Raw genomic sequence first — 26361 nt, 5'->3', positions numbered from 1 at the left:
CACTCTAGGTACCAATGAGAAATGAATGAGCGAATGCCTTTGCTGAGAATGAAAGAAAGCCTCAGGACTGCATCTTGATCTTGGGAAATAGACTACTATAGAACAGAACTTATTATTCAATTCACAGGTCATAATTTAAGAGACCAACTATCACATGCAGAGGAGGACAGAATAATGAGAGGTAGGTAATCATACCACACCAAAAATATTAAAAACAACACAAAACAAAGTCACAAAACTAGGTGTAACATTTAGCATGAAGCAGGGGAGACATAATTGTTATATACAAGTTACATAACATGTATTACATTAGAAAAAGTAGTAAGATTGTTCTGTATTGTTCCAAAAGATAAAACTACAAATCAATGGGAGGAAATGCGAGGAAGGCGATTTCAGCTTTCTCACAGCTGGACTTCAGAGGAAGAGGCTCTTCTGGGAAGGGCTAAAATTTCTTACAAGGGATATCCAAGCAGAGGCTAGATGATCATCTTATTGAAAAGCAAGCAACAGAAGGATGCCTATATCATTAGATGACCTCTAATATCTTTTCAAATTCTCCTGTAAAGCTACTTCAGCCATTTCAGTTTAAAATGATTCATGTCTCTGGCTTCTACAATCTCTGCAATGTACAATTAGTGCTTTATCATATACTGTCTTGGCACTAGCATAAATGTTTGCATTTTTGACTATTTGAGAGGAGCCTGAGGATAAATGACGTAATCACAGGAAGTATAAATTGGAATCATACATTTTTAAGAAGATAAACCAAAAAAAAAAAAAAAAAATCCAAACCTGTTGCCATCAAGTCAATTCCGACTCATAGTGACCCTATAGGACATAGTAGAACTGCCCCACAGGGTTTCCAAGGCTGTAAGACTGACACATCTCTCTCCCTCGGAGTAGCTGGTGGGTTCGAACCACCAACCTTTTGGCCAGCAGCCAAGTGCTTTAACCAATGAGCCACCAGGGCTCTTTTAAGAAGATAGTATTGGGAATTAAGGCATTCGACTTGCTGGCAAACTTAGTTGGAGCTCAACAACTGTGTCTGAATATGGCTTTGTGGTTCTGTATTTGTGATCAGAAAGGAAAATTATGAACACCTACTCCTTGCTTATTGACTATCTCATTATCTGATATTTTGCATTTATAACAATAGTAAAAAAATTTACTATGTGACTATTTTGCACATTAACAATGTATGTCTAGCAGTAACAAACCCTGAGGTGCAAGGTGAGAGTAACTGGCTGTGATGGTTAAGATTGTGTCAACTTGGCTGGGCCATGATTCTTAGTGGTTTGGCAGTAATGTAATGATGTAATCTGGCAGTTATGTAATGATGTAATTTGGCAGCTATGTAATAATGTAGTCATCTTCCATTTTGTGATCTGATGTGGTCATTCTCCATTTCCATATAACACTGACTTTTGCATAATGACCTGGTTTTTGGATCCTAACCATGTGAATAAGTGGGGAGTGTGTATATTATATTTTAGAATTTAGAGAGTTATAGGGGTCTAAGGAAGGCTCTTTCAAACATCATCTACTTTGGCATCTTATTGCAGATTATTTCATACGTCAGCCATGTTTTTCCAAGCACACAAAGGCTTTGTGGATACACACAGACTTCCCTTGCAACTTAGAGAACCTACAATAGTTTAAGAAACTTAGTATGCAATTAATAAATATTTTTGAGTAATTTCAAAGAAATGAGAAAACCTTAAAAAAGAATTATAATTTCAGTAAAGAAAATCTCTAGGAAATGGAAACTTTCACTGTATCTAGAAATATGTAAGTATGTATAAACTTGTACTTCCATGTACCATTCAGGTAAGGGTATTTTACCTTCTGCATATTACTAATGTGCATTGGTAATGAGAGATATTTCATTTACTTATTGTATTCTCATTAATGTGATGTTAGGTTAAAGTAATAATCATTATAGAATTACATTTAATTAAAAAAAACTTTCTTAATTATGGAAATCAGTCATTTTGTTCTGGAGCAGTTTAATACTATTTTAAAGACTAAGAAATACATTATCAAAAATTGTAAGTGCTTGGAAATTCCTAAATGTTACTATAAGTAGAATAGGGAGAGATTGAACAACTTTTTTTACATGGCTAAAGGAAAAAGTTTTAAATAGAGAATAAAGTTGGATAACTTACTTTTGATAGCACAATCCCACTCTTAAACAAAGACATTTTCATTAGGTACTATTAAGAAGGAGCAGTGTAACTGAGCAAAAATGAAGACAGGAAAGAGAGGAATTACCTGGGATGTCATAATACTATTACTTAACAATGAAGTAAAAATAAAATTCTAAGAAGGCCAAGAAAAAGAAAGGTAAGACCAGAATTGGGAGAGCAAATTATATTTGTTTTGGGAAAAAATTATAGGGAAATTTAGATAGACCAAAGTTAGTACAAGTGGTCAGTCAAAAAATAAATGGCTCTTAGTTTCCTTAAGGAATTGGGCTAATCACTTGTTTGACAAACATCACACTATTCTTATTATACAGCTAGCAATGTGCTAGATGAAACATAAAGAAAAAAACATGAGCTCTACTCTTGGGAAGCTCGCAATCTAGACTATTCTTAGAAATCTTACCAAGGACTCTAAGAGTATTTTCCGATTAGAATATATTTCAAATAGAGTTCAGGTTTTAGATCTCCAAAAAGTATTGTGAATCATGACACATTACTATATGTGAACGAAGACAGATTAAAAGAAAAGAGTTCTTTTTTAACTTCATGCAATATTTTGTGTTGTTGTTGATTTGCATTGTTGTTGTTGTTTTTAGGTGCCCTCAAGTCAGTTGACTCATAGCAACCACATGTACCACAGAACAAAACACTGCCCAGTCCTGCGCCATGCTCACAATCGTTGTTATTATACTTGAGCCCATTGTTGCAGCCGCTGTGTCAACCCATCTCGTTGAGGGTCTTCTTCTTTTCTGCTGACCCTGTATTTTACCAAGCATGATGTCCTTCTCCAAGGACTGATCCCTCCTGACAACATGTCCAAAGTATTTAAGATGCGGTCTCGCCATTCTTGCTTGTAAGGAACATTCTAGTTGTACTTCTTCCAAGACAGATTTGTTTGTTCTTTTGGCAGTCCATGGCATACTCATTATTCTTTGCCAACACCACACTCCAAAGGCATCACTTCTTCTTCGGTCTTTTATTCATTGTCCAGCTTTCTCATGGGTATGATGTGAATGAAAATACCATGGCGTGGGTCAGGCACACCTTAATCTTCAAGGTGACATCTTTGCTTTTCAACACTTTAAAGAGGTCCTTTGCAGCAGATTTGCCCAACGCAATGAGTCTTTTGATTTCTTGACTGCTGTTTGCATGGGTATTGGTTGTGGTTTCAAGTAAAATGAAATCCTTGACAACTTCAGTTTTTTCCCCAATGATCTTGTGGCTTATTGGTCCAGTTCTGTTGATTTTCATTTTCTTTATGTTGAGGTGTAATCCATACTGAAGGCTGTGGACTTTGATCTTTATCAGTAAGCGCTTCAAGTCAATTTCACATTCAGCAAGCAAGGTTGTTATCACCTGCATAACAGAGGTTGTTAATGGATCCTCCTCCAATCCTGATGCCTGTTCTTCTTCATAGAGTCTAGCTTCTCGGATTATTTGCTCAGCATGCAGATTGAATAGGTATGGTGAAAGAATACAATCCTGACCCACAACTTTCCTGACTTTAAACAACGCAGTATCCCCTTATTCTGTCTGAACAACTGCCTTCTGATCTATGTACAGGTTCCTTTTGAGCACAATTAAGTGTTCTGGAATCCCCATTCTTCTCTATGCTATCCATAATTTGTTACGATCCACACAGTAAAATGCCTTTGCATACTCAATAAAACACAGGTAAACATCCTTCTGGTATTCTCTGCTTTCAGTCAGGATCCATCTGACATCCACAATGCTATCCCTGGTCCCACGTCCTCTTTTGACTCCGGCCTGAATTTCTGGCAGTTTCCTGTCAATATACTGCTGCAGCCACTTTTGAATGATCTTCAGCAAAATTTTGCTTACATGTGATATTAATGATATCTTTCAATAATTTTCACATTTGGCTAGACTACCTTTCTTGGGAATGGGCATAAATATGGATCTTTTCCAGTCGGTTGGCCAAGTAGCTGTCTGTCAGTTTGTTGTACTGTGGGGGCTTGTGTGTTGCTGTGATGCTGGAAGCTATGCCACCGGTATTCAGATACCAGCAGAGTCACCCATGGCGGACAGTTTTCAGCTAAGCTTCCAAGCTAAGACAGACTAGGAAGAAGGACCTGGCAGTCTACTTCTGAAAAGAATTAGCCAGTGAAAACCTTATAATTTGCATTAGGATAAATAACTATGATGCTGTATTTACAGTGACAATTTCTAGTTTAAGTGAGCGAGTACACTAAATGGATGTTTTCACTTACCATTTCTATGTTCTCATTGGTAACATGAAGTTGTTTGGTCAGGTGTTGAAAATTAGTCAGCTGATCCTAAAGCAGGAAGGTAGGAAGGTAGAGTAAATAATGTTGTGTTTACAACCCGTATTTAAAATTCAACCAAAATCAAATCTAAAAATCATTTTGCCTAACTCTAGATAAAATTAGTTGTTTCTGATAACTATTATTGTGGGTATTAATAGTTGAAGAAATAATAAGATAGAAATATTTTTTAAAGACTAAAAAATGTGGCAATGCTGAAACTAATGTAGTTATTTACATTTTATGTGAAACTCATTATTTTTAGAAATCAACCCATTTATAAACAGACATGCTAGACAGTTGAATGAAATATGAGAGACAATTAATTACAAGCGAATTGAATGCAATATGAGAGGTATTTCATTTACTTATCGTAGTCTCCTTTATTATAATTTGTCAGGATCTATTCATTTAATGAGTTTATTTATGTAATCAGAAAACTTTTTAATGGAAACTGCTAGGTTTTTAATGGGCACTTTTCTTCAATTCTTCAACCTCTTGGTTTGATTTTGACTCAAACTTGCTGCTGTGACTATGCTATGAATGCTTGTCCAAGAATGGAAAATCACATTTAACCCCACTCAAAACCTACAATGCAAACCATGGCACAAGTTATTATGCCCTGTCCCTTTTCCAAAAATTCTCACGGCTTGAATACTCCACATGTTTTCAACTGTTTGATTACTTGTTCTGGTCCTTTAAACATTATTTGTGCAGGCAGATGACACAAAGTTGGGAGGGCAGAATTAAAGATTAATAACCAGGGAAATAAGAAAAAATGTAAAGTCTTGTACAAAAAAAACTAACTGCATATCTACAGTATAAGAATGATTTTACTCAGGTGAAAAAATATACGTAATCGGCTTAGTTGACTGACCTAAATAAGGAAATAGATCCAAAGAACTTACAGTAAAAGTGGTTTTAGGATCTCAGTGGTAACAGATGGATTATTTACAAACTAGGGCATGTGTAGAAACATTTTTTAAACTACAAAGCATCATGTAAATATTAATAACATTTAGGTAGAAATTCCTAATTATAATGATAATAATAGAAACAGTCATAAACTGGAATTTGTAGTCTATAAAGGAGAGTTGAAGAGAGGCCTGACAGCTGCCTTTTTGAAATCTACAGAAGAGGGATTCGAATTGGAATGACTTCCTATTACTCGTGGCAGAAAGAGAACCAATGGAATAATAAAGAAGGCAGGTTTCCCGATGGCATGGATGGCCCTGAGAGACAATGATAGGGATGTACGGCAAAAGCTAGGTGTCCACTCAACACAAAGAATACAAAATGATTCTTACTTTGGCTAGAAAGAAGTCCTTAATAACCACTAAGATTCTTTTCAGTTGTAAAATTGTATTCTGATTATATTAGACAAAATTGACATCTATTTAGTGACACCTATTTAAAGGTGTCAACATTTTCATTTTACATAGAATTGTCATATTTGAGCAAGATTTCTTTACCGGTCATGATGTGGCATGGATTGAACTGTATCACTCAAAAGTATGTGTCAGCTTCATTAGGCCATGATTCCTAGTATTGTGTGGTTGTCCTCCATTTTGTGATTGTAATTTTACGTTAAAAAGGATTCGGGTGGGATTGTAACACCTTTACTAACGTCACATGCCTGATCCAATGTAAAGGGAGTTTCCCTGAAGTGTGGCCTGTACCACTTTTATCTTAAAACAGACAAAAGGAAAGGGAAACTGGCAGAAAGTAAAGACCTCATACCATTGAGAAAGCAGTGCAAGGAGCAGAGCGCATCCTTTGGACCTGGGGTTCCTGTGCGGAGAAGCTCCTAGTCCAGGGAAGGATTGATGACAAGGACCTTCCTCCAGAGCCAACAGAGAAAGCCTTCCCTTGGAGCTGACACCCTGAATTTGGACTTGTAGCCTACTAGACTGTGACAGAATAAATTTTTCATTGTCGAAGCCATACACTTGTGGTATTTCTGTTACAGCAGCACTGGATGACTAAGACATGACCTAATGCACAGTTTTTACTTATTTTTGAAGCCAGGCCAAAAATCAAGCAAATAAAAGCATTAGAGGTCCATTTGTATACAATAATATTCACCAATACACACAGATACTTCTTAGAACTGAATACCTTTTCTTGGTAATCACATTCTAGAACCCAGTGCAGACTGGGCATTACTTTAATTATCTATTCAAGAAATTTCTAACCATTAAAGACCTATTTATTTTGATACAAATAACACAGAAGAGGCTCTGACACTCCTTTACAAAATGGAGTTTGCTCAGAATGTAATTCCTTATAGATATACAAAAAACCCGTGAAACCCAAGAATACCTTTTGCTTTTGACTTTCAACTATATGAATCTGAGCCTCAGTTATATGTTCCTGGTAAAGTTTCTGGAGTCTATCCAGCTCCCGAGAAACTGTCTGCCAGAGTTCCACTGCCTGGGTTTTTTCCTATAAAATAAAAGCATTTGATAATTCATTATTAGCAGGCTACTGCATCTTACGAATGTATCATTTTATAGAACATGTTTTTGTAAATAAAGTCAAAGAATAAAAATAAAACTTGTGTAAAGATGGAATTATAGTTATAATATCTGGATGATATGAAAAAACATTAGTAATAATTTAGAGAACAAACTTAAAAAGAAAAAAATTTTTACTTTGAAATTGTCTTTTTAATAGAATTTCATGGCCAAATTACAAGCCTTAAATCAGAGATACCGGTTTAAATCATTCTCCCTGTTCCACGGGGAGTCGCTGGGGTATACAAATAGTTAACACAGTGGGCTGCTAACTGAAAGGCTGGAGGTTCAGGTCCACCCAGAGGTGCCTGGTGATTTACTTCCAAAAAATCAGCCACTGAAAACTCTATGGAAAACAGCTCTACTCAAACACACATGGGGTCACCATGAATCAGAATCGACTTGTAGTCCCTGTTCTACAAGAAAGTGTAGGTCGTAGAAATTATTGGACACCCCTCCAGTAGATCTTTTTTTTCTCATTGTAAAAGTAATAAATATTTATTGCAGAAAATACAGAAAAATAAAGAATAAGATTACCTATAATTTTGCAACCTGATAATAAATACCATTAATATCTAGATATAATCACCATTATCACTATTGGATGTATTCAGATTCATAGATGTGGTTCTGAGGGAGAGCTTTGTATTGTTTTCTTTTAACACAATTGGGAGTCATGTTTGTATTGCACTGTTTTCATCTGACATTTTATAATAAGAAATTTCTCAAGCCATTACTTGTTCTTTCAGTACAACTCTCAAAGTGTGATACAGGGACCTTTAGGGTTCCCAAGACACTTTCTGGGGTCGTTAAGGCCAAAATCATATTCATTATAATGTGAAGACACTATTTGTCCTGTCCACTCTCACCTCACAAGCATTCAGTGACGTTTTCCAAAGGTTACCTGATGTGTAATGTTGTCATTGCTCTGATTGCTAATGGAATGTGTGCTTATGCTTCCCTTTATTTTTTTTTTTAAATCTGAGTTTTAATTTCTAATAAAATAAATACCAATATATACATATAACCGGAAAAAAAAATGATCTCTTTAGGATTCCCCATAATTTTTAAGACGGTAAAGGGGTCCTAAAACCAAAAAGGTTGAGAAACGCTAACCTAGGAGGTAGAGGTTATTATTCTGTTTTCAGAGAAATGAAGACTGAAGTTCAGGCACCTTGCCTAGGGTCCTTCAGCAGGTTGTTGATTGAGTTGGGAAGAAACCTTCCTTTGCTTGTTTCCAAAGTCCAAAATTTTAAATTCCAGATCAGAGCTAATCCACCCTCTTAGTTTTAGTAAGAAGAAGGTAAGATCGTGTGGTGAAAAGAGAAGCATTTTTGGAAGCATAATGAGTATATATCTAAAATAAATATATGTACATATTATTAAAGTATTACATTCAGAAAATGCACAAATCATGACTTTTTACCAAGTATATCCATGTAACCAGGACCCAGTGCAAGAAATAGCACATTATTACTAGCATCTGTAAGCCAGATGCCCTGCTTGTGATTTCTTTTAGTTACTACTATCCCCTCCAAATAACCATTACTCTGACTTCTAACACCATAGATTAGTTTATGTAAAACATAGATAGTTAAAAAAAATTGTAGACAAACACAGAATCTGGAGCTAGAAGACTTGGGTTGGATTTCTAATTCTTGGCTGAATGATCCTGTACAATTCACTTTATTTACTTGAGACTCAGTTTCCTTCTCTGTGGAACGGTCAAAAAAAATGCCTCACACCACAAAAGGTTGCACTCTTTCCCTGAACCTGGCTGACAACAAGAATCAACTGGACAACCAGTTAGAAAACCCCGATTCTCCTAGAACAGAAGTTCTCAAAGGACTAGCAGTAGCAGCATTACCTCAGAACCTGTCAGAAATGCAAATCCCCGAGTCCCATCCAGGTCTCGAGAGTCGGAAACATGGCAGGGCAAGGGAGGGCAGAAATATGCCTTGCAACAAGCCCTTCAGGTGATTCTGATATACACTCAAATTTGAGAACCACTGAACTAATACATTATTTTTTTAACAGTTATTATGATCCACTATTTGAGTAAAACACAACTGAACTGATTCCGTGTTTTTAGACATTTAAAGTATTTCTAATTTTTCATTATTGTAAATAATAGTACAATGGTCATAATTATTTATACAGATCCTAAGGATAGGTTACTAGAAATTAAATTACCTGGTCAAAGGATATGAACATTTTTAAGGCTCTTACTACCAAACTGCCCTCCAGAAAGGTTTCTACAAATCACGCTACCATAACAGAACAAAGTACTCTATACTAAAAATAATATGTACTTAATATTATACTACTGCTATCAGCTCCCAAAGCAAAATACTTTCACTACATAGTACATTTAGCACCTCAATTTAATTCTTATTTGTTTGTCCTGCTGATTAACAAGAATGATGTAAAGGATGGTAATAGAGGCTGGATGAACTCCTGAAACTATTCCCCTGAGATAATCTTTAAACCTTAAATCAAAAATATCTGCCTGAAGTCTTCTTAAAAGCAAAAAAATAGTTTTAGCTTAACTAGTAAAAAATGTCTGACTCGAGCACTGTGCTCTTTGAAGAACTATCTACATGGGATCAAACTGACAACAGCAACTCTGAAGGTTAGACAGGAATCTTAGGGGGCAGTGAGTTTATGTTATCGGTGGAGGAATAACTCAGAAAAGGAGCTTGAGAATGCTATACAACTTGAAGACTGTAATCCATGTCACTGAACAGGACGTATAAAAAAAAAAGTATAGAAACTGTCAAATTGTTTTGCTGCGTATATTCTCATCAACAACAAAATAAATAAATAAAATAAAATAGCAGGTAACATTTACTAACTTACATATGTGCTAGGCAGTATACTAAGTCCTTTATGGAGATTTTGTTTGTTTAATTACCAAAAGAATTCCATAAGGTAAGAATATTATAATCCCCATTTATGAATGAGGAAGATGAGGCACAAAGAAGTTTTCGAAGATCATGGAAGTAGAAAGCAGAACGGGGACCAAACTCAAGCAGTTTGACTTTAAAACCCAACACTTATGCACGTTGTTATACCTCCTCTGGACTCCTGTATGCTCCATGGAAGTAGAAACCAAGATTCGCCACTCTACCCTCAATACTTATTGTGGTGCCTGGCATATAACACGCACCTCAGAAATACTTCTGGACTCAATGAAAATATCTCCAGTTAAACTTTCAAGGCTTATTATTTGATTTTTTTTTATAACGTAGTAAAGAATTATCATTTTTCTACTTTTAAGTTATATTTAATTTAGTATTTATCTATTCAATTTGGAGTCATGTAGCTTTCATGCATGACACAAAGGTCTCTCAATCTAAGGTTGGATACGATATAAGTGTATGTGTTTTAGCAGGCTTTTTAAAACAAATTAATACATATCACGTATGTGTAAGTAATAAACAGAACATCTGACACTATCATTTTATGGATTTCTTAACATTTTATATTATTCATATTTTATAAAATTACTTAAACTCTCACTCATTTAAAATTTTCTATTTATATACAATGTACATTATAAATTTTGTGGAAAAATTTGTTTTTAGCCAATTTTTTTTCCACTGCTCAAACTTGGACCTCACTGAACCTTCTATAAACTACTAATCCAAATGCAGCAAAAAGTTGGACCACCTTCAGAGACGTATGAGACTAAACAAGATACAGATGGAGAAAGGCAAAGAAAGGAGCAATAAAGATAGAAGAAGGGGTAGGAAATGAGAGAACCAGTGTATACAGTTATGGGCAATATGTATCAGAGTCAAACACTAACTCTTGATTGCCATTGTTTTCATATGATCCAATATTCTTTTTAAGAGATTTCAAAGGAGAATATGTGATTAACCACATATCCCTTGGCCTATTCACGTATTTTTCTTAATTTCTACCCTAGAAACCCAGATCAAACCTTGAGAAGTATGGCATAAAAAAGAAGAGGTAAGTTTCAAGTTTCCATAAAATTTAGCATGGGAAATTATAGCAACAAAAGTAGATAATGGCAATGCTAACAACAGCCTAAAGTGTCTATTTCTCTTTCCAGTGTGGCACTGAAAAAGTGAAGCAGGGATCTTGAGACGAATAGACACAGGCATTTGATCTTAACAGAAATAAAAAGGGAATTAAAGTCATGAGTCAGTAAATTTTATTTATTATTGCAGGACAGTATTTACTAGAGTATATAGTCTGTGAGCATAATGTTTCAAAGGAGAAATGCATAAAGGGAGATAAATAATCTCCACATGTACAATTACAAAGAAAATGTTAGGTATGTACCACAATGGCAAAGTGCTATATAGAGATGCTTTTTAGAGACAGTCTTTTTAGACACGGTCTACTGGCTATCTTTCTCAGGCGTAATAAGAAATGTATATTGTATCACAGCTTTTGAAAGAGGCATTTAATACCTGGTTAGAAAGACTAAAGTCTAAATTAATATCTATTCACCTATATATAAAACAATTATAAATGTTTCCCAATAACACTAGTCTAGAACAAAGTAAAGAACATGCTTTCCTTATTATTTTTTCATCTATTTTTTAAATTCCTTCCCTTTACAAACTGTTTTTAAAAATTCAGTGTTAAACATGATCTTATCAATTGATGCAGAAAAGGCATTTGACAAAGTTCAACACCCATTCATGATAAAATGTCTCAGTAAAATAGGAATAGAAGGGAAATTCCTCAACATAAAAAAGGGCATTTATACAAACCCAACAGCCAGCATCATCGTAAATGGACAGAGTCTGATACCATTCCCCTTGAGAACGGGAACCAGACAAGGATGCCCTTTATAACTGTTCTTATTCAGCATTGTGCTGGAGGTCCTAGACAGAGCAAGTAGGCTAGATACAGAAATAAAGGGCATCCAAATTGGCGAGGAAGAAGTAAAAGGTAGGTAACATGATCTTATACACAGAAAACCCAAAAGAATCCTCAAGAAAACTATTGACACTAATAAAAGAGTTCAGTGGAGTATTCGGTTACAAGGTAAACATACAAAAATCAGTTGGATTCCTCTACATCAACAAAGATAACATCGAAAAGGAAATCACCAAATCAATACCATTTAAAATAGCCCCCCCCAAAATCAAACCCACTGCCATCAAGTCAATTTCGACTCATAGCGACCCTATAGGACAGAGTAGAACTGTCCCAGAGTTTCCAAGGAGCGCCTAGTGGATTTGAACTACCAACCTTTCGGTTAAGCAGCCGTAGTTCTTAACTACTATACCACCAGGGTTTCCACAATAGCCCCAGGAAGATAAAATACTTAGGAATAAATCTAACCAGAGATGTAAAAGACCTATACAAATAAAACTATAAGACACTACTGCAAGAAACCAAAAGAGATCTCTATTAGTGGAAAAACATACCTTGCTAATGAATAGGAAGGTTCAACGTTGTAAAGAATGTCTATTCTACCAAAAGACATCTATAGATACGATGCAATTCTGATCCAAATTCCAATGACGTTTTTTAATGAGATGGAGAAACAAATCACCAACTTCAAATGGAAGGGAAAGAGGCACTGGATAAGTAAGGCATTACTGAAAAAGAAGAACTAAGTGGGAGGCCTCACACTACCTAACTTTAGAATCTATTATACCACCGCTGTAGTCAAAACAGCCTGGTACTGGTACAACAACAGATACATAGATCAATGGAACAGAATTGAGAATCCAGACATATGAGCAGCTGATATTTAACAAAGGCCCAAAGCCTGTTAAGTGGGGGAAAAGACAGTCTCTTTAACTAATGGTGCTGGCATAACTGGATATCCATCTGCAAAAAAATGAAACAAGAACCATATCTCCCGCCACACACAAAAACTAACTCAAAATGGATGAAAAACCTAAATGTAAAATCTGAAATGATCAAAATTATTGAAGAAAAAATAGGGACAACACTAGGACCCTAATACATGGCATAAACAGTACATAAAACATTACTAACAATACACAAACACCAGAAGAGAAACTAGATAACTGGAAGCTCCTAAAAATCAAACACCTATGCTCATCTAAAGACTTCACCAAAAGAGTAAAAATATTACCTACAGACTGGGAAAAACTTTTTGGCTATGACAATCTACATGACACTGCAAAAACTCAAAAACAAAAAGACAAATAACTCAATTAAAAAATAGGCAAAGGATATGAACAGGTACTTTACCAAAGAAGACATTCAAACGGCTAACAGACACACGAGGAAATGCTCAGCATCCTTAGCCAACAGAGAAATGCAAATCAAAACTACAATGACATACCATCTTACCCCAACAAGGCTGGCATTAATCCAAAAAACACAAAATGATAAATGTCAGAGAGGATGTGGAGAGACTGGAACACTTATACACTGCTGGGTGGGTATGTAAAATGGTACAACCACTTTGGAAATCGATCTGGCGCTTCCTTAAAAAGCTAGAAATAGGACTACCACATGATCCAGCAATCCTACTCCTTGGAATATATCCTAGAGAAGTAAGAGCCGTCACACAAACAGATATATGCACACCCATGTTCATTGCAGCACTGTTCACAATGGCAAAAAGATGGAGGCAACCAAGGTGCCCATCAATGGATGACTGGATAAATAAATTATGGTACATTCACATAATGGAATACTACACAACAATTAAGAAAGATGAATCTGAGAAACATCTCATAACATGGAGGAATCTGGAAGACATTACGCTGAGTGAAATTAGTCAGTTGCAAAAGGACAAATATTATACGAGACTACTATTATAAGAACTCAAGAAAGAGTTTAAACAGAGAAGAAAATATTCTTTGATGGTTATGAGGTGGGGAGGGAGGGAGAGGGGTATTCACAAATTAGATAGTAAAAAAAAAAAAATTTTTTTTTTTTTTTATAGATAAGAACTATTTTAGGTGAAGGGCAAGACAACACATGTTACAGGAGAGGTCAGCACAACTGGACTAAACCAAAAGCAAAGAAATTTCCCGAATACAACCGAATTCTTCGAAGAGCAGAGTAGCAGTGGCGGGGGTCTGGGGACCATGGTTTCAGCAGATGTCTAGGTCAATTAGCATAACAAAATATATTAAGAAAACATTCAGCATCCCACTCTGGTGAGTGGCATCTGGGGTCTTAAACGCTAGCAAGCGGCCATGTAAGATGCATCAATTGGTCTCAACCCACCTGGAGCAAAGAAGAATGTACAACATCAAAGTCACAAGGCCAATATGAGCCCAAGAGACAGAAAGGGCCACATAAATCAGAGACTACATCCTGAGACCAGAAGAGCTAGACGGCACTCAGCTACAACTGATGACTGCCCTGACAGGGAACACAACAGAGAATCCCTGACAGAGCAGGAGAATAGTGGTATGCAGACCTCAAATTCTCATAAGAAGAGGAGTCTTAATGGTCTGACTGGGACTAGATGAACCTCAGAGGTCAAGGTCCCCGGACCTTTTGTTAGCCCAAGACTGGAACCATTTCCCAAGCCAAGTCCTCAGACAGGGATTGGATTGGACTATAAGACAGAAAATGATACTGGTGAGGAGTGAACTTCTTGCTTCAAGTAGATACATGAGACAGTTTCTGTCTGAGGTGAGATGAGAAGGCAGAGGGGAACTTGAGCTGGTTGAATGGACAGTGGGAATACAAGGTGGAGAGGAGGGGTGTGCTGTCTCATTAGTGGAAGAGAAGCTAGGAGTACCCAGCAAGATGTATGTAAGTTTTTGTATGAGAGACTGACTTGATTTGTAAACTTTCATTTAAAGCACAATGAAAAAAAAAAAGATTCTGGAAAAAAAAATTTCAGTGTTAAATACCCATTTCTTATAAAGCTAAATATAACCTTTCTGGTTAACATAAAATGTCAATCTCATAAGAATTTTAAAACCAAATTTCCAAGGAACAAAGATTATGACTTCTCACAGATAATTCTAAAATCTAAATTGTAATTCAGAATTTCTAAAACCTATTTATAAACGAGGAAGCTGATGCACAAAGAGATTTTCTAACCTCACACAGCAAGAAAGCAGAATGGGTATTCAAATTCATACAAGATATGACATACTTGGGCTTTAAAATTATAAATTTTAAATTGAATTTCAATTAAAATTTCTTTATGTGACCATTCATAAAAAATTAATGTTGAAAAATGAGATATATATAACATAGCTTCCCAAAAATTTCAATTACTAGAAGAAAAGAAGAAAAAAGGAAAAAAGTATAATTCTAGAACAATCACTTTAGAAAACTATAATTCCATAATCTTTGAAGACTGAAGAAATATAGTACCAGAAGGAAAACACTGAAAATGTGTAACAAAACACTCCTGCAAATTCAGCAAACAGCATATTTTGCGATTTTTTCTTTAAAATTACCTTGACATAAAAATATTTTTATAAAAAATCATTGAATTAAAACATATGTTTGGCAACTATATTTATAATAAATAATGAGGGTACTTATAACAAGTTTTAATACCCAAGGACAAAATAGTATCAGAAACCTAAACTGCAGGAAAGCATCAAGTGTAACAATTTTGTTACCCTGTTATCACTCATAAATAATGACTAAAACAGATTTTTAAAAATTCTGTTTTTTCAGGATATAATTTTAAAAATATACATCACTCACCTGATTGGCTAGTTGCAATTGTTCTTGAAGGTTCCTGACTGTTTCATCATCTGTATATATATCATTCCCCAACTCTGTGTCAAAGGGAAGGGTCTCCAATTGCTTTTCAACAGCATCTTTTAATTCACCATGTAACCTTTAGAACAATTAACAAAATAATAATACCATAAATTCATTTCAGTAGCAGTAACTACCATTTCAGAGACAATTAAAAATAAACATTTGGGTCAAAAATCATTCTTTACATAAAATCGCTTTTAAGTAGATTTTAAATCAAAAATTAGAAGTGTTTAACAACAACAACAACATAAAAGCCAAAACCCGCTACCATAGGATTGATTCTGACTCACAGCAACCCTAGAGGACAGAGTAGAACTGCCCCATAGTGTTTCCAAGGAGCACCTGGTGGATTTGAACTTCCGAGCTTTTTGGTTAGCAGCCATAGCTCTTAACCACTATGCCACCAGGGTTTCCTTAGAAGTGTTTAATCACCATTAAATATTATGCTATGAAAACAAAAAGATCATATAATAATTTCAAATGCATTAAATTGGTCATAAATAACTCAAGAATAATTTGATTTGTCCTAGGGAGATTTAAATTTTTCAAAAAGGTAAAATTCAGATATTACACCTCATTAAATAATAAAACAAGCCATTCAGAAAAATCTATAGAATATGATAGCAGTTTCAGCTAGTCAATTAAATGAAAATGAGATATTAAACTTTGTAGAATTATTTGTTACCTTTTTCATTGTTTCACAAAACTCATGTGACTTCCTACTAGCTCCAGTTAATGAACAAAGTAGATTAAAATGATGGCTGGTCAAGAAACCAAGATAATAAGGAGCTTTATTTTTCAGCAATTCCTACATAAACTTGACCATTTTGAAGGTCTTAAATTCAAAAATAATCTTAGTTTTAAATAAATTACAGATATTTCAATATTTTGGAACAAATACAAAAAAAAGCATAAGAAGTTAACAAAAAGATCTGATGAACTGCTTTATTTTAAAATGATACAAACTTAAGAGGAAAAAGAATTTACAATGTCAGAAAAACTCAAAATTATATTATTTCATATAGTCATGAAGCAGAAAATATTATGTATAACAAATACAACTCAAAGGGGAAAATTTCACATTACATGAATGTTAACTCTTTTCACTATTTCCCCTGTGTCTCTTACATTATGTTCTTTCTCATTCTGATATTTTTTTCTGACTTAAGTTCCATCCCATTAATTCTTCCTTTAGTTATGTCTCATTTCCATTACTGGATTTTTTCAGTTCTAGAATTTCTAGTTCTCTGCTAAAATTACCAATATTGTCTATTTCATTGAAACTATTAAGCAGTCATTTAAAAGGCCAGCCTTGTAGATCTGTCTCTATTGTTTTTTAACCAAGCTATATTCTTTTTTTTTTTATTCTATCTTCCTGTCATTAGTTTTTTTTTTTTTTAATAACAGATATAAACTGGATACTATATGTAAAAAACTACAGAGGTTATTTTGAGGCCTTGGATGATGTCATTTTCCTCTAAAAAGGCCTTCCTTTAATTTTTTTTTTTCAGGTGGCTAGAGGCATTAGCAATCCCTGATTACCTCATGCCAGCATCATAGATTCAGACAGTTCAGTGCTGTGTTTCAGACCTTTGGAGGATGGGCCTATTTTTGATCACTCTTACTCCTATGGTATCCCAACTCAATACCTGGAAGTTTGTGGGCCACCCAATCTTAAGCATGATGGGCCCTGAATTTCAATTTTTAACTCTCTAGAACTGTGAATTTGTTATAACTTCTGCTCAGTTTTCAACTTTTCTCCACCTCTTCTGGGATAGTGACATATACCTCAGTTTTCAACTTTTCTCCACCTCTTCTGGGATAGTGACATATACCTAGTAATAAACCAAGAAAAAAAAAAAAATCCCATTGCTGTTGAATCAATTCTAACTCATAGTGACCCTACAGGACAGAGTAGAACTGTCCCGCAGAGTTTCCAAGTAGATTCGAACTGGTGACCTTTTGGTTACCAACCGTAGCACCTAACTACTACGCCACCAGGGTTTCCATATCTAGGAAAAAGTAGCCCCAAATGCATACCCTCAAATACCTAGATTTCTTTCTTTTCCTGATCATTGCCCCAAAATTCTTCACTGCCTCCAATTCCTTTAAACAGATTTGATTTTTGCTAATTTTTTTGCCAAGATTTTCTAGCTTCTGTCCAGATTTTCTATTTTTTTTCTCAGAAGGGTTCAAATTACCTAGTCTGCCATTACTGTAAACAGACGTTGTAATTAATTTATTTTCAATTAATTAAAAATGATAAAATGTTCTGGGTACTGCTTTATCTGTATCTCACCAGTTTGATAATGCCATTCATTCTAAGTATTTTTTAGTTCCAGCTTTCACTTCTTTTTTTCCTTAGGAGTTATTTGAAAATGTAGTTGAAAGAAACTTTTTATGTCTATCTTATTTATTATAAGCATATAATATGTTTGTAATCGGCTCAACGGCAATGGGGTTTTAAATACTGATTAAATGAATTTAATCCGATTCTCCAAAGTTACTACAAAAACAGTGTAAAAAAGAGAATAAACCATTTAAGTATCCCAAAATTTTAACGGGCTGACTCTACGGCACATAACAACCTTTCTGAAAGTATTTTTATATACGGTAAATAAATCTTGAAAATTAGATATAATTTAATTAAGTGCAACAAATATTTAAAGAGATATTATATGCAAAATAGTAAGGCAGTTATGGTTCTACTGGTATTTATCCAAATACATACAAGTAAAAATATAAGAAAAAAAAAAAAGTTGCTGTCCAGTAGATTCTGGCTCATAGCAACACTACAGGACAGAGGAGAACTGCCCATAAGACTTCCAAGGAGTGCCTGGTGGATTCCAACTGCCGACCTTTTGGTTAGCAGCTATAAGCTCTTAACCACCATGCCACCAGGGCTACAAAAATACAAGAGCCATGAGAAAATAAAAAAGAGCTCTGTCATATTTAATTTGTTTGACGGTAAGAGGAGAAATCATATATAGCTTCGTGGAGGTAAATAGTCTTGTCATGATCATTAATAATATTAGCAGCACCATAACTCTCTGTATAGCTGCTCTTTCTGCTGTCACCATTAATTAGCTGACTTCTGTTTTCTAGTGTAAACTCTGGAAAAACTCAGTTTTATTGGTTTAGCTAATGGCGGGCTCTTTTGCTGAAAGCCCTGCTACTTCTGTCATAATGAGGAAGCAGGACAATCAGGAAGCAGCTCTACCAAATGTTCGTTCCAGGGCCACACCCCTGTAGCTGAGATCCTGGGTTCATCAGCAGGGCCACACCCCTGTAGCTGAGATCCTGGGGTTCATCAGCAGGGCCACACCCCTGTAGCTGAGATCCTGGGCTCATCAGCAAGTTTCTGCCAGAGCTGTGGCCTGCAAGACACCCTGCCTTAGCTCCACAGAAGCTGCTGCCAGAACTGTTGGGTCTAGAGCCACTCTACACATGTAAGAGTCTCATACTCGAATGCCTCAGGCACTGCCTCTCCCTCCACTTAGCTCCCAATTGAAGTCTCTTACAAGTGCATATCATTCGCAGAGCCTAATTCTTATCCTGAACTAGTTTTTCAGTTTTCTAGGCTCTGCAGTACAGGAAGGCATACTAAAAGAAAGTTGGAACAGATGCTGGAGCAATCTACCGTATCTGACACAACCTGTTATTATAATTGCATAATTTAATTAAATATCACCCAAAGTGGTAAAAATCTAAATAAAAGTTAGCTTTACTATGACACTTAAGCTGAATGTGAAAGGCCCAATAAAGATTAGTTATTAAATAACTGACTGCTATTGAGTTGACCCATAGGGTCTCATAGGTGAGCACTGGTGGCAAAGTGGTTGAACGCTCAGTTGCTAACCAAATGGCTGGTAGTACGAACCCATTAAAAAATTAAAGGATAAAAGTGTATTTATATTAAGTCAATGACAAATATTTTTAAAGAATATATATTATCCATTTTAACTGACTCCTTCAATAAACAGACCAACTACTAATCTAAAAGATAAGAGAGCTTTCACTGCGTCTTATACCAGGTACCCCCACATGTCTGTCAGGTTGCCATACTGTGGTGGCTTGGATGTTGCTATGCTGCCGGCAGGTATGCCACTGGTATTTCAAATACCAGCAGGGTCGCCCATGGTGGGCAAGTTTCAGCTGAGCTTCCAGACTAACAAACTAAGAAGGAGGAACTGGTAATCTACTTCTGAAAAGAATTAGTCAGTGAAAACCTTACGACTAGCAACAGAATACTGTCTGATACAGTGTCGGAAGATGAGCCTCTCAGGCTGGAAGGCACTCAAAATATGACTGGGAAAAGCTGCCTCATCAGAGTAGAGTTGACCTTAAAGATGTGGATGGAGTCAACCTTTAGGGATCTTCATTTGCTGATGTGGCATGGCTCAAATCCATTAATAATAAAAAACCAAAAACCAAACCCAGTGCCATCGAGTCGATTCCGACTCATAGTGACCCTCTAGGACAGAGTAGAGCTGTCCCATAGAGTTTCCAAGGAGCACCTGGCGGATTCGAACTGCTGATCTTTTGGTTCGCAGCCGTAGCACTTAAACATTACGCCACCAGAGTTTCTTCCATTAATAATAATAAACGTGGAATATACGAAGTACGAAATTAGGAAAATTAGAAATTGTCAAAAATGAATGGAAACACTTAAACACTGGTATCCTAGGCACTACTGAGCTGAAATGGACTGGTATTGGTCATTTTGAATTGGACAATTATACAGCCTACTATGACAGGAATGACAAATTGAAGAGGAATGGCACGCATTCACTGGCAAAAAAAAAAAACTTCCCCAAAATCCACCCTGAAGTACAATGATGTCAGTGATAGGATAATATGTATATGCTTACAAGGACGACCAGTTAATATGACTATTATTCAAATTTACGTACTGGCCACCAAGGCCAAAAATGAAGAACTGGAAGAAACTGATCAAACATGCAATCAAGATGCATTAATTAATTACTGGTGACTGGAATGTGAAAGCTGGAAAGAAAGAAGTAGTATTGGTAATTAGAAGATATGGCCTGGGTGATAGAAACAACGCTGGATATCACATGATAGAATTCTGCAAGATCAATGGCTTCTTCATTCCAAGTACCTTTTTCAACAACATAAACAGCAACTATACATTTTGACCTCTATGGATAGAATACACAGGAAATTAAATCAATTATATCTGTGGAAAGAGACAATGGAAAAGTTCAACATCAACCAGAGGCGGGGCCACGACAGTGAAGCAGTCAGACTCTTCCGCTGATCCCTCTTACAACAAACCCCCCCAAAAACAAGTGAATTGATTATATACATGACAAGCTAGAAACTCTGAGCATCAAAGGCAAAGTTAAGTAATCAGACTGAGTGACAGGGGAGGGAAAGACGGTGAAGAAGCAGTGAGGAGTTGCTGAGCCCACGGTAGTGCCTCAGCTCTGATTCCTTGGCACAACTGCGGCGGGGCTGATGGTAGTTTCCTGGGACAAGGCAGCTTCAGCGAAAGAAAGCAAGCAGAGTGGCACACCCCTGATCCTGTGGCATGTCTACAGCAGGGTTGGCTGCGGCATTTAGGAAGTGGCTGCTACAGTGAAAGAAGGCAACCGAAGTCCCGGTACCCCTCACCCCCTGGTGTGACAGCTACAGGACTGTCTGTGGAGTTTAAGATACAGCTGCTTCAGTGAAAGAAGGCAAGTGTGGGACGCAGCCCTAATCCCCTGGGGGTGATCTCGGCAGGGACCCAGCCAGCGCACACAAGCTACACACACCTCTGGAATCTGAGATAAAACAGCGCTCCTGGCTCAAGATAAGTGATTTTGTCTAATTTACCCCATGCAGATCCAATAGCTCCTTCTTTCAAAAGAACTCTCTCCTATCTGATCCCTCCTCCCTCTGCCCCAGCCGGCTTTCAACAGTTGATTTCCCTGGGCCTGTGATAGATCCTGCTGCACTTCCTGAGCCTTTCCCCTGGCCTTGGAGAAGGAACAAATTAACAAACGGGGGAAAAATACTCTGCCAACACCCCTAAACTGGAAGCTCAGAGCAGAAGCAGCTCTAGTCCAGGCACAAGCGATCCACAGACTTTGTCTGTCACCACTGTATGGATCCAGGTAGCTATTATATTGCAAGGGCGAATCTGTTTGAGGTCTGTTTATAACTGTTTCAGCTGTGTGGTGGAGAGGCAGGTTTTGGGGGTTTGATACCGCTCTGCCTATTAAACAGGGCCTTCACCTACCCACAGCAGGGGCCTGAGGACTGGAGGTTCCACCCATGCCACCTACTCACCTGCAGAAGGGGACCAAGGATACTGGTGCCTACCAGTCCTTACAGGTATAAGCATTGGGTGCCTAAGGTACAGCTGCAGAGCCCACCCGCCAGAGCGCTCTAGAGAACAGAGATGCTCCTTTCACACTGATACTTGGGGGAAGGCTGTCAGCCTCTGGCTTTCTCAGAGTGTGATCCCCTGCTGCTACCAGAAACCTGTGCATACACCATCATCACTGTTCCTCTAAGATAGTATGTGAGGGCCTACAGTACACACTATGTGACCAACTATTAGGACACCTGAGCTGAATCTATACAAGAATAGTGAATGGACTCCTAGGCTCACATACCTGGTAACAGCTCTAGCCATCTGGTAACAGGACATTAGGGCTTCAAAGACTCCAATAATCAAGTTAGCTCACTCTAATAGCCTATCTGGGTATATTAAAACAAAACAAAGCAAGAAACTAGAACACAATGAAAAAATAAATTAATTAATACAATAACTTATAGATGGCTCAGAGACAGCAGGGGATATGAAATCACATAAAGAAGCAGATCATGATTGCTTCAACAAACTCCCAAAACAAAGAATAAAGGACTCACCTGGATAAAAATATATTCCTGAAATTACTGGATGTAGAATACGAAAGATTAACATACAGAACTCTTCAAGACATCAGGAACGACATCAGGAACGAGCTCAGGCAACACACAGAAAAAGCTGAGGAACACACAGATAAAGCAGTTGAAGAAATTATAAGGATTATTCAAGAACATAAAGAGAAATTTAATCAACTGCAAGAATCCATAAAGAGACAGCAATCAGAAATCCAGGGATTAACAATAAAATTACAGAATTAGACAACTTGATAGAAAGTCAGAGGAGCAGAATTGAGGAAGTGGAATGCAGAATTAGTGACACTGAAGATAAAACACCTGACAAAAATATATTCGAAGAAAAATCAGATCAAAGAATTAAAAAAAAACGAAGAAACCCTAAGAATCATGTGGGAATCTATCAAGAAGAATAACTTGCAGGTGATCAGGATACCAGAACAGGGAGGGTATAACAGAAAATACACAGAGAATCATTGAAGATTTGTTGGCAGAAGACTTCCCTGACATCATGAAAGATGAAAGGACATCTATGCAAGATGCTCATCGAGCCCCATACAAGATAGATCCCAAAAGAAAGTCACCAAGACATATTATCATCAACTTGCCAAAACCAAAGACAAAATTTTAAGAACTGCCAGGGATAAGTGAAAAATCACCTACAAAGGAGAATCAGTAAGTTCAGACTACTCAGCAGAAACCATGCACGCAAGAAGGGAATGTGATGACATATATAAAGCACTGAAGGAGAAAAATTGCCATCCAAGAATCATATATCCAGCAAAACTGTCTCTCAAATATGAAGGCAAAATTAAGACATTTACAGATAAAGAGAAGCTTAGGGAATTTGCAAAAACCAAACCACAACTACAAGAAATACTAAAGGGAATTCTCTGGCTAGGAAATCAATTATAGCATATATCCATCCAACACTAAAACACAGAACAGAGCAACCAGATATCAACTCAGACAGGGAAAACACAAAAATAAATCAAGATAAAAAAATGCTCAAAACAGGGAATCGCTGATGTCATTATGTAATTATGTAAAAGATGACATTAAATCAATAATGACGGACTAAATAAAGCAGGCATAGATCTTCCATATGGAGAGGAAATCAAGGTGATATAGGAGATACAAGTTAGGTTTACACTTGGAAAAATGGGTGTAAATATTAAGGTAACCACAAAGAAGACTGATGATCCCTATACTTCAAAATAAAAAACAAGATAAACATAAAGACTCAGCAAAAACAAACTCAACTACAATGAAAAAGTAACACACAATTTACAAAGAAAAATGTTTTAGCACCAAAAAGTAAGTGGAAAAATGAAACAGTTAACAACACACAAAAAAGTTACCAAAATGACAGCACTAACCTCATACCTATCTATAATCACGCTGAATGTAAATGGACTAAATGCACCAATAAAGAGACAGAGAGTTGCAGAATGGATAAAAAAAAACACAACCCATCTATAAGTTGCCTACAAGACACACATCTTAGACTTAAAGACACAAAAAAAATGAAACTCAAAGGATGAAAAAAAAATATATCAAGCAAACAACAACCAAAACAGAGCAGGAGTGGCTATACTAATTTTGGACAAAACAGACTTCAAACTTAAATCTACCATAAAGGACAAGGAAGGACACTATACAATGATTAAAGGGACAATATACCAGGAGGATATTACCATATTAAATATTTAGGCACCCAACAACAGGGCCTCAAGGTACATAAAACAATCTCGAACAGCCTTGAAAAATGAGATAGACAGCTCCATAATAATAGTAGGTGGCTTCAAGACAACTCTCAGAGAAGGAAAAAACATCCAGAAAGAAGCTTAATAAAGACATGGAAGAGCTAAATGCCACAATTAACCAACTTGACCTCATAGACATATATAGCACATTCTACCCAAAAGCATCCAAGTATACATTCTTTTCCAATGCACATGGAACATTCTCTAGAATAGACCACATATTAGCCCATAAACCAAGTCTTAACAGAATCCAAAACACTGAAATATTACAAAGCATCTTCTCTGACCATAAAGCCTTAAAACTAGAATAACAGAAAAATCAGGGAAAAGAAATCAAACGCATGGAAACTGAACACTTTGCTCAAAAACGATTGGATTATAGAACAAGTTAAGGACAGAATAAAGAAATTCATAGACTCCAACTAGAATGACAACACTTTCTATGAGAACCTTTGGGACACAGCGAAAGCAGTGCTCAGAGGTCAATTTATATCAAAAAATGCACACATCCAAAAAGAAGAAAGGGCCAAAATCAAAGAATTATCCCTACAACTTGAAAAAATAGAAAGAGCACAAAAGAAACCTTCAGGCAACAGAAGAAAGCAAATAATTAAAATCACAGCAGAATTAAATGAAATAGACAACAGAAAAACAATTGAAAGAGATAACAAGTCCAAAAGCTGTTTCTTTGAAAAGATTAACAAAATTGATAAACCATTGGCCAGGCTGACAAAAGAAAAACAGGAGAGGAAGCAAATAACCCGAATAAGAAATGAGATGGGCAATATCGCAGCAGACCCAATTGAAATTAAAAGAACCAGAACAGAGTACTATGAAAAGTTGTACTCTAACAAATTTGAAAACCTAGAAAATGGACAAATTTCTAGGAACACACTACCTACCTAAACTAACACAAACAGAGGCAGAACAACTAAATAAACCTATAACAAAAGAGGAGATTGAAAAAGTAATCAAAAACTCCCAACAAAGAAAAACCCTGGCCCTGATGGCTTCGCTGGATAATTCTACCAAAATTTCTGAGAAGAGTTAACGCCACTACTACTAAAGGTATTTTAGAGCATAGAAAAGGATGGAATACTCCCAAATTCATTGTATGAAGTCAGCATATCCCTGATACCGAAACCAGGTACAGACTCCACAAAAAAAGAAAATTACAGACCGATATCCCTCATGAACTTAGACGCAAAAATCCTCAACAAAATTCCAGCCAACAGAATTCAACAACATATCAAAAAAAGAATATACCACGACCAAGTGGGATTCATACCAGGTATGCAGGGATGGTTCAACATTAGAAAAACAATCAATGTAATTCATCACATAAATAAAACAAAAGACAAGAACCACATGATCTTATCAATTGATGCAGAAAAGGCATTTGACAAAGTCCAACACCCATTCATGATAAAAACTCTCAGCAAAATAGGAATAGAAGGAAAATTCCTAAACGTTTTAAAGGGTATGTATATAAAGCCAACAGCCAACATCATCCTAAACAGAGAGAGACTGAAACCATTCCCCCTGAGAACAGGAACCAGGCAAGGGTGCCCTTTATCACCACTCTTATTCAACATTGTGCTGGAGGTCCTAATCAGAGCAATTAGGCTAGATAAAGAAATAAAGGGCAGTCAAATAGGCAAAGAAGAAGTAAAAGGATTTCTGTTGGGAGAAGACATGATCTTATACACAGAAAAACTAAGGAATCATCAAGAAAACTACTGAAACTAATAGGAGAGTTCAGCGGACTATCAGCATACAAGATAAACATACATAAATCAGTTAGATTCCTCTATAACAACAAAGAGAGTAATGAAGAGGAAATTGCCAAATCAATACCATTTACAATAGCCCCTAAGGAAAAAAAAAAATACTTAGGAATAAATCTAACCAGAGACGTAAAAGATCTAAACAAAGAAAAGTGGAAGACACTACTGCAAGAAACCAAAAGAGACCTGCATAAGTG

At 36.3% G+C, this 26361-nt stretch overlaps 1 protein-coding gene across 1 annotated transcript in view; it reads right to left on the bottom strand.

The window, feature by feature from the left end:
• SCLT1 (sodium channel and clathrin linker 1) overlaps nt 1-26361 on the bottom strand; it is a 225149-nt gene that overhangs the window by 138970 nt on the left and 59818 nt on the right. Inside the window, exons 6-8 of the mRNA XM_049885324.1 lie at nt 15658-15793; nt 6812-6934; nt 4436-4501 (exon numbers count right to left, since the gene is read on the bottom strand). Of these exons, the coding sequence (XP_049741281.1) occupies nt 4436-4501; nt 6812-6934; nt 15658-15793 (325 nt within the window). The remainder of the gene's footprint in view (nt 1-4435; nt 4502-6811; nt 6935-15657; nt 15794-26361) is intronic.

The sequence above is a fragment of the Elephas maximus genome, chromosome 5, assembly GCF_024166365.1.
Source record: "Elephas maximus indicus isolate mEleMax1 chromosome 5, mEleMax1 primary haplotype, whole genome shotgun sequence".
In the NCBI taxonomy this organism is placed as follows: Eukaryota; Metazoa; Chordata; class Mammalia; order Proboscidea; family Elephantidae; genus Elephas; species Elephas maximus.
This window is presented reverse-complemented; position numbering and strand designations above follow the sequence as displayed.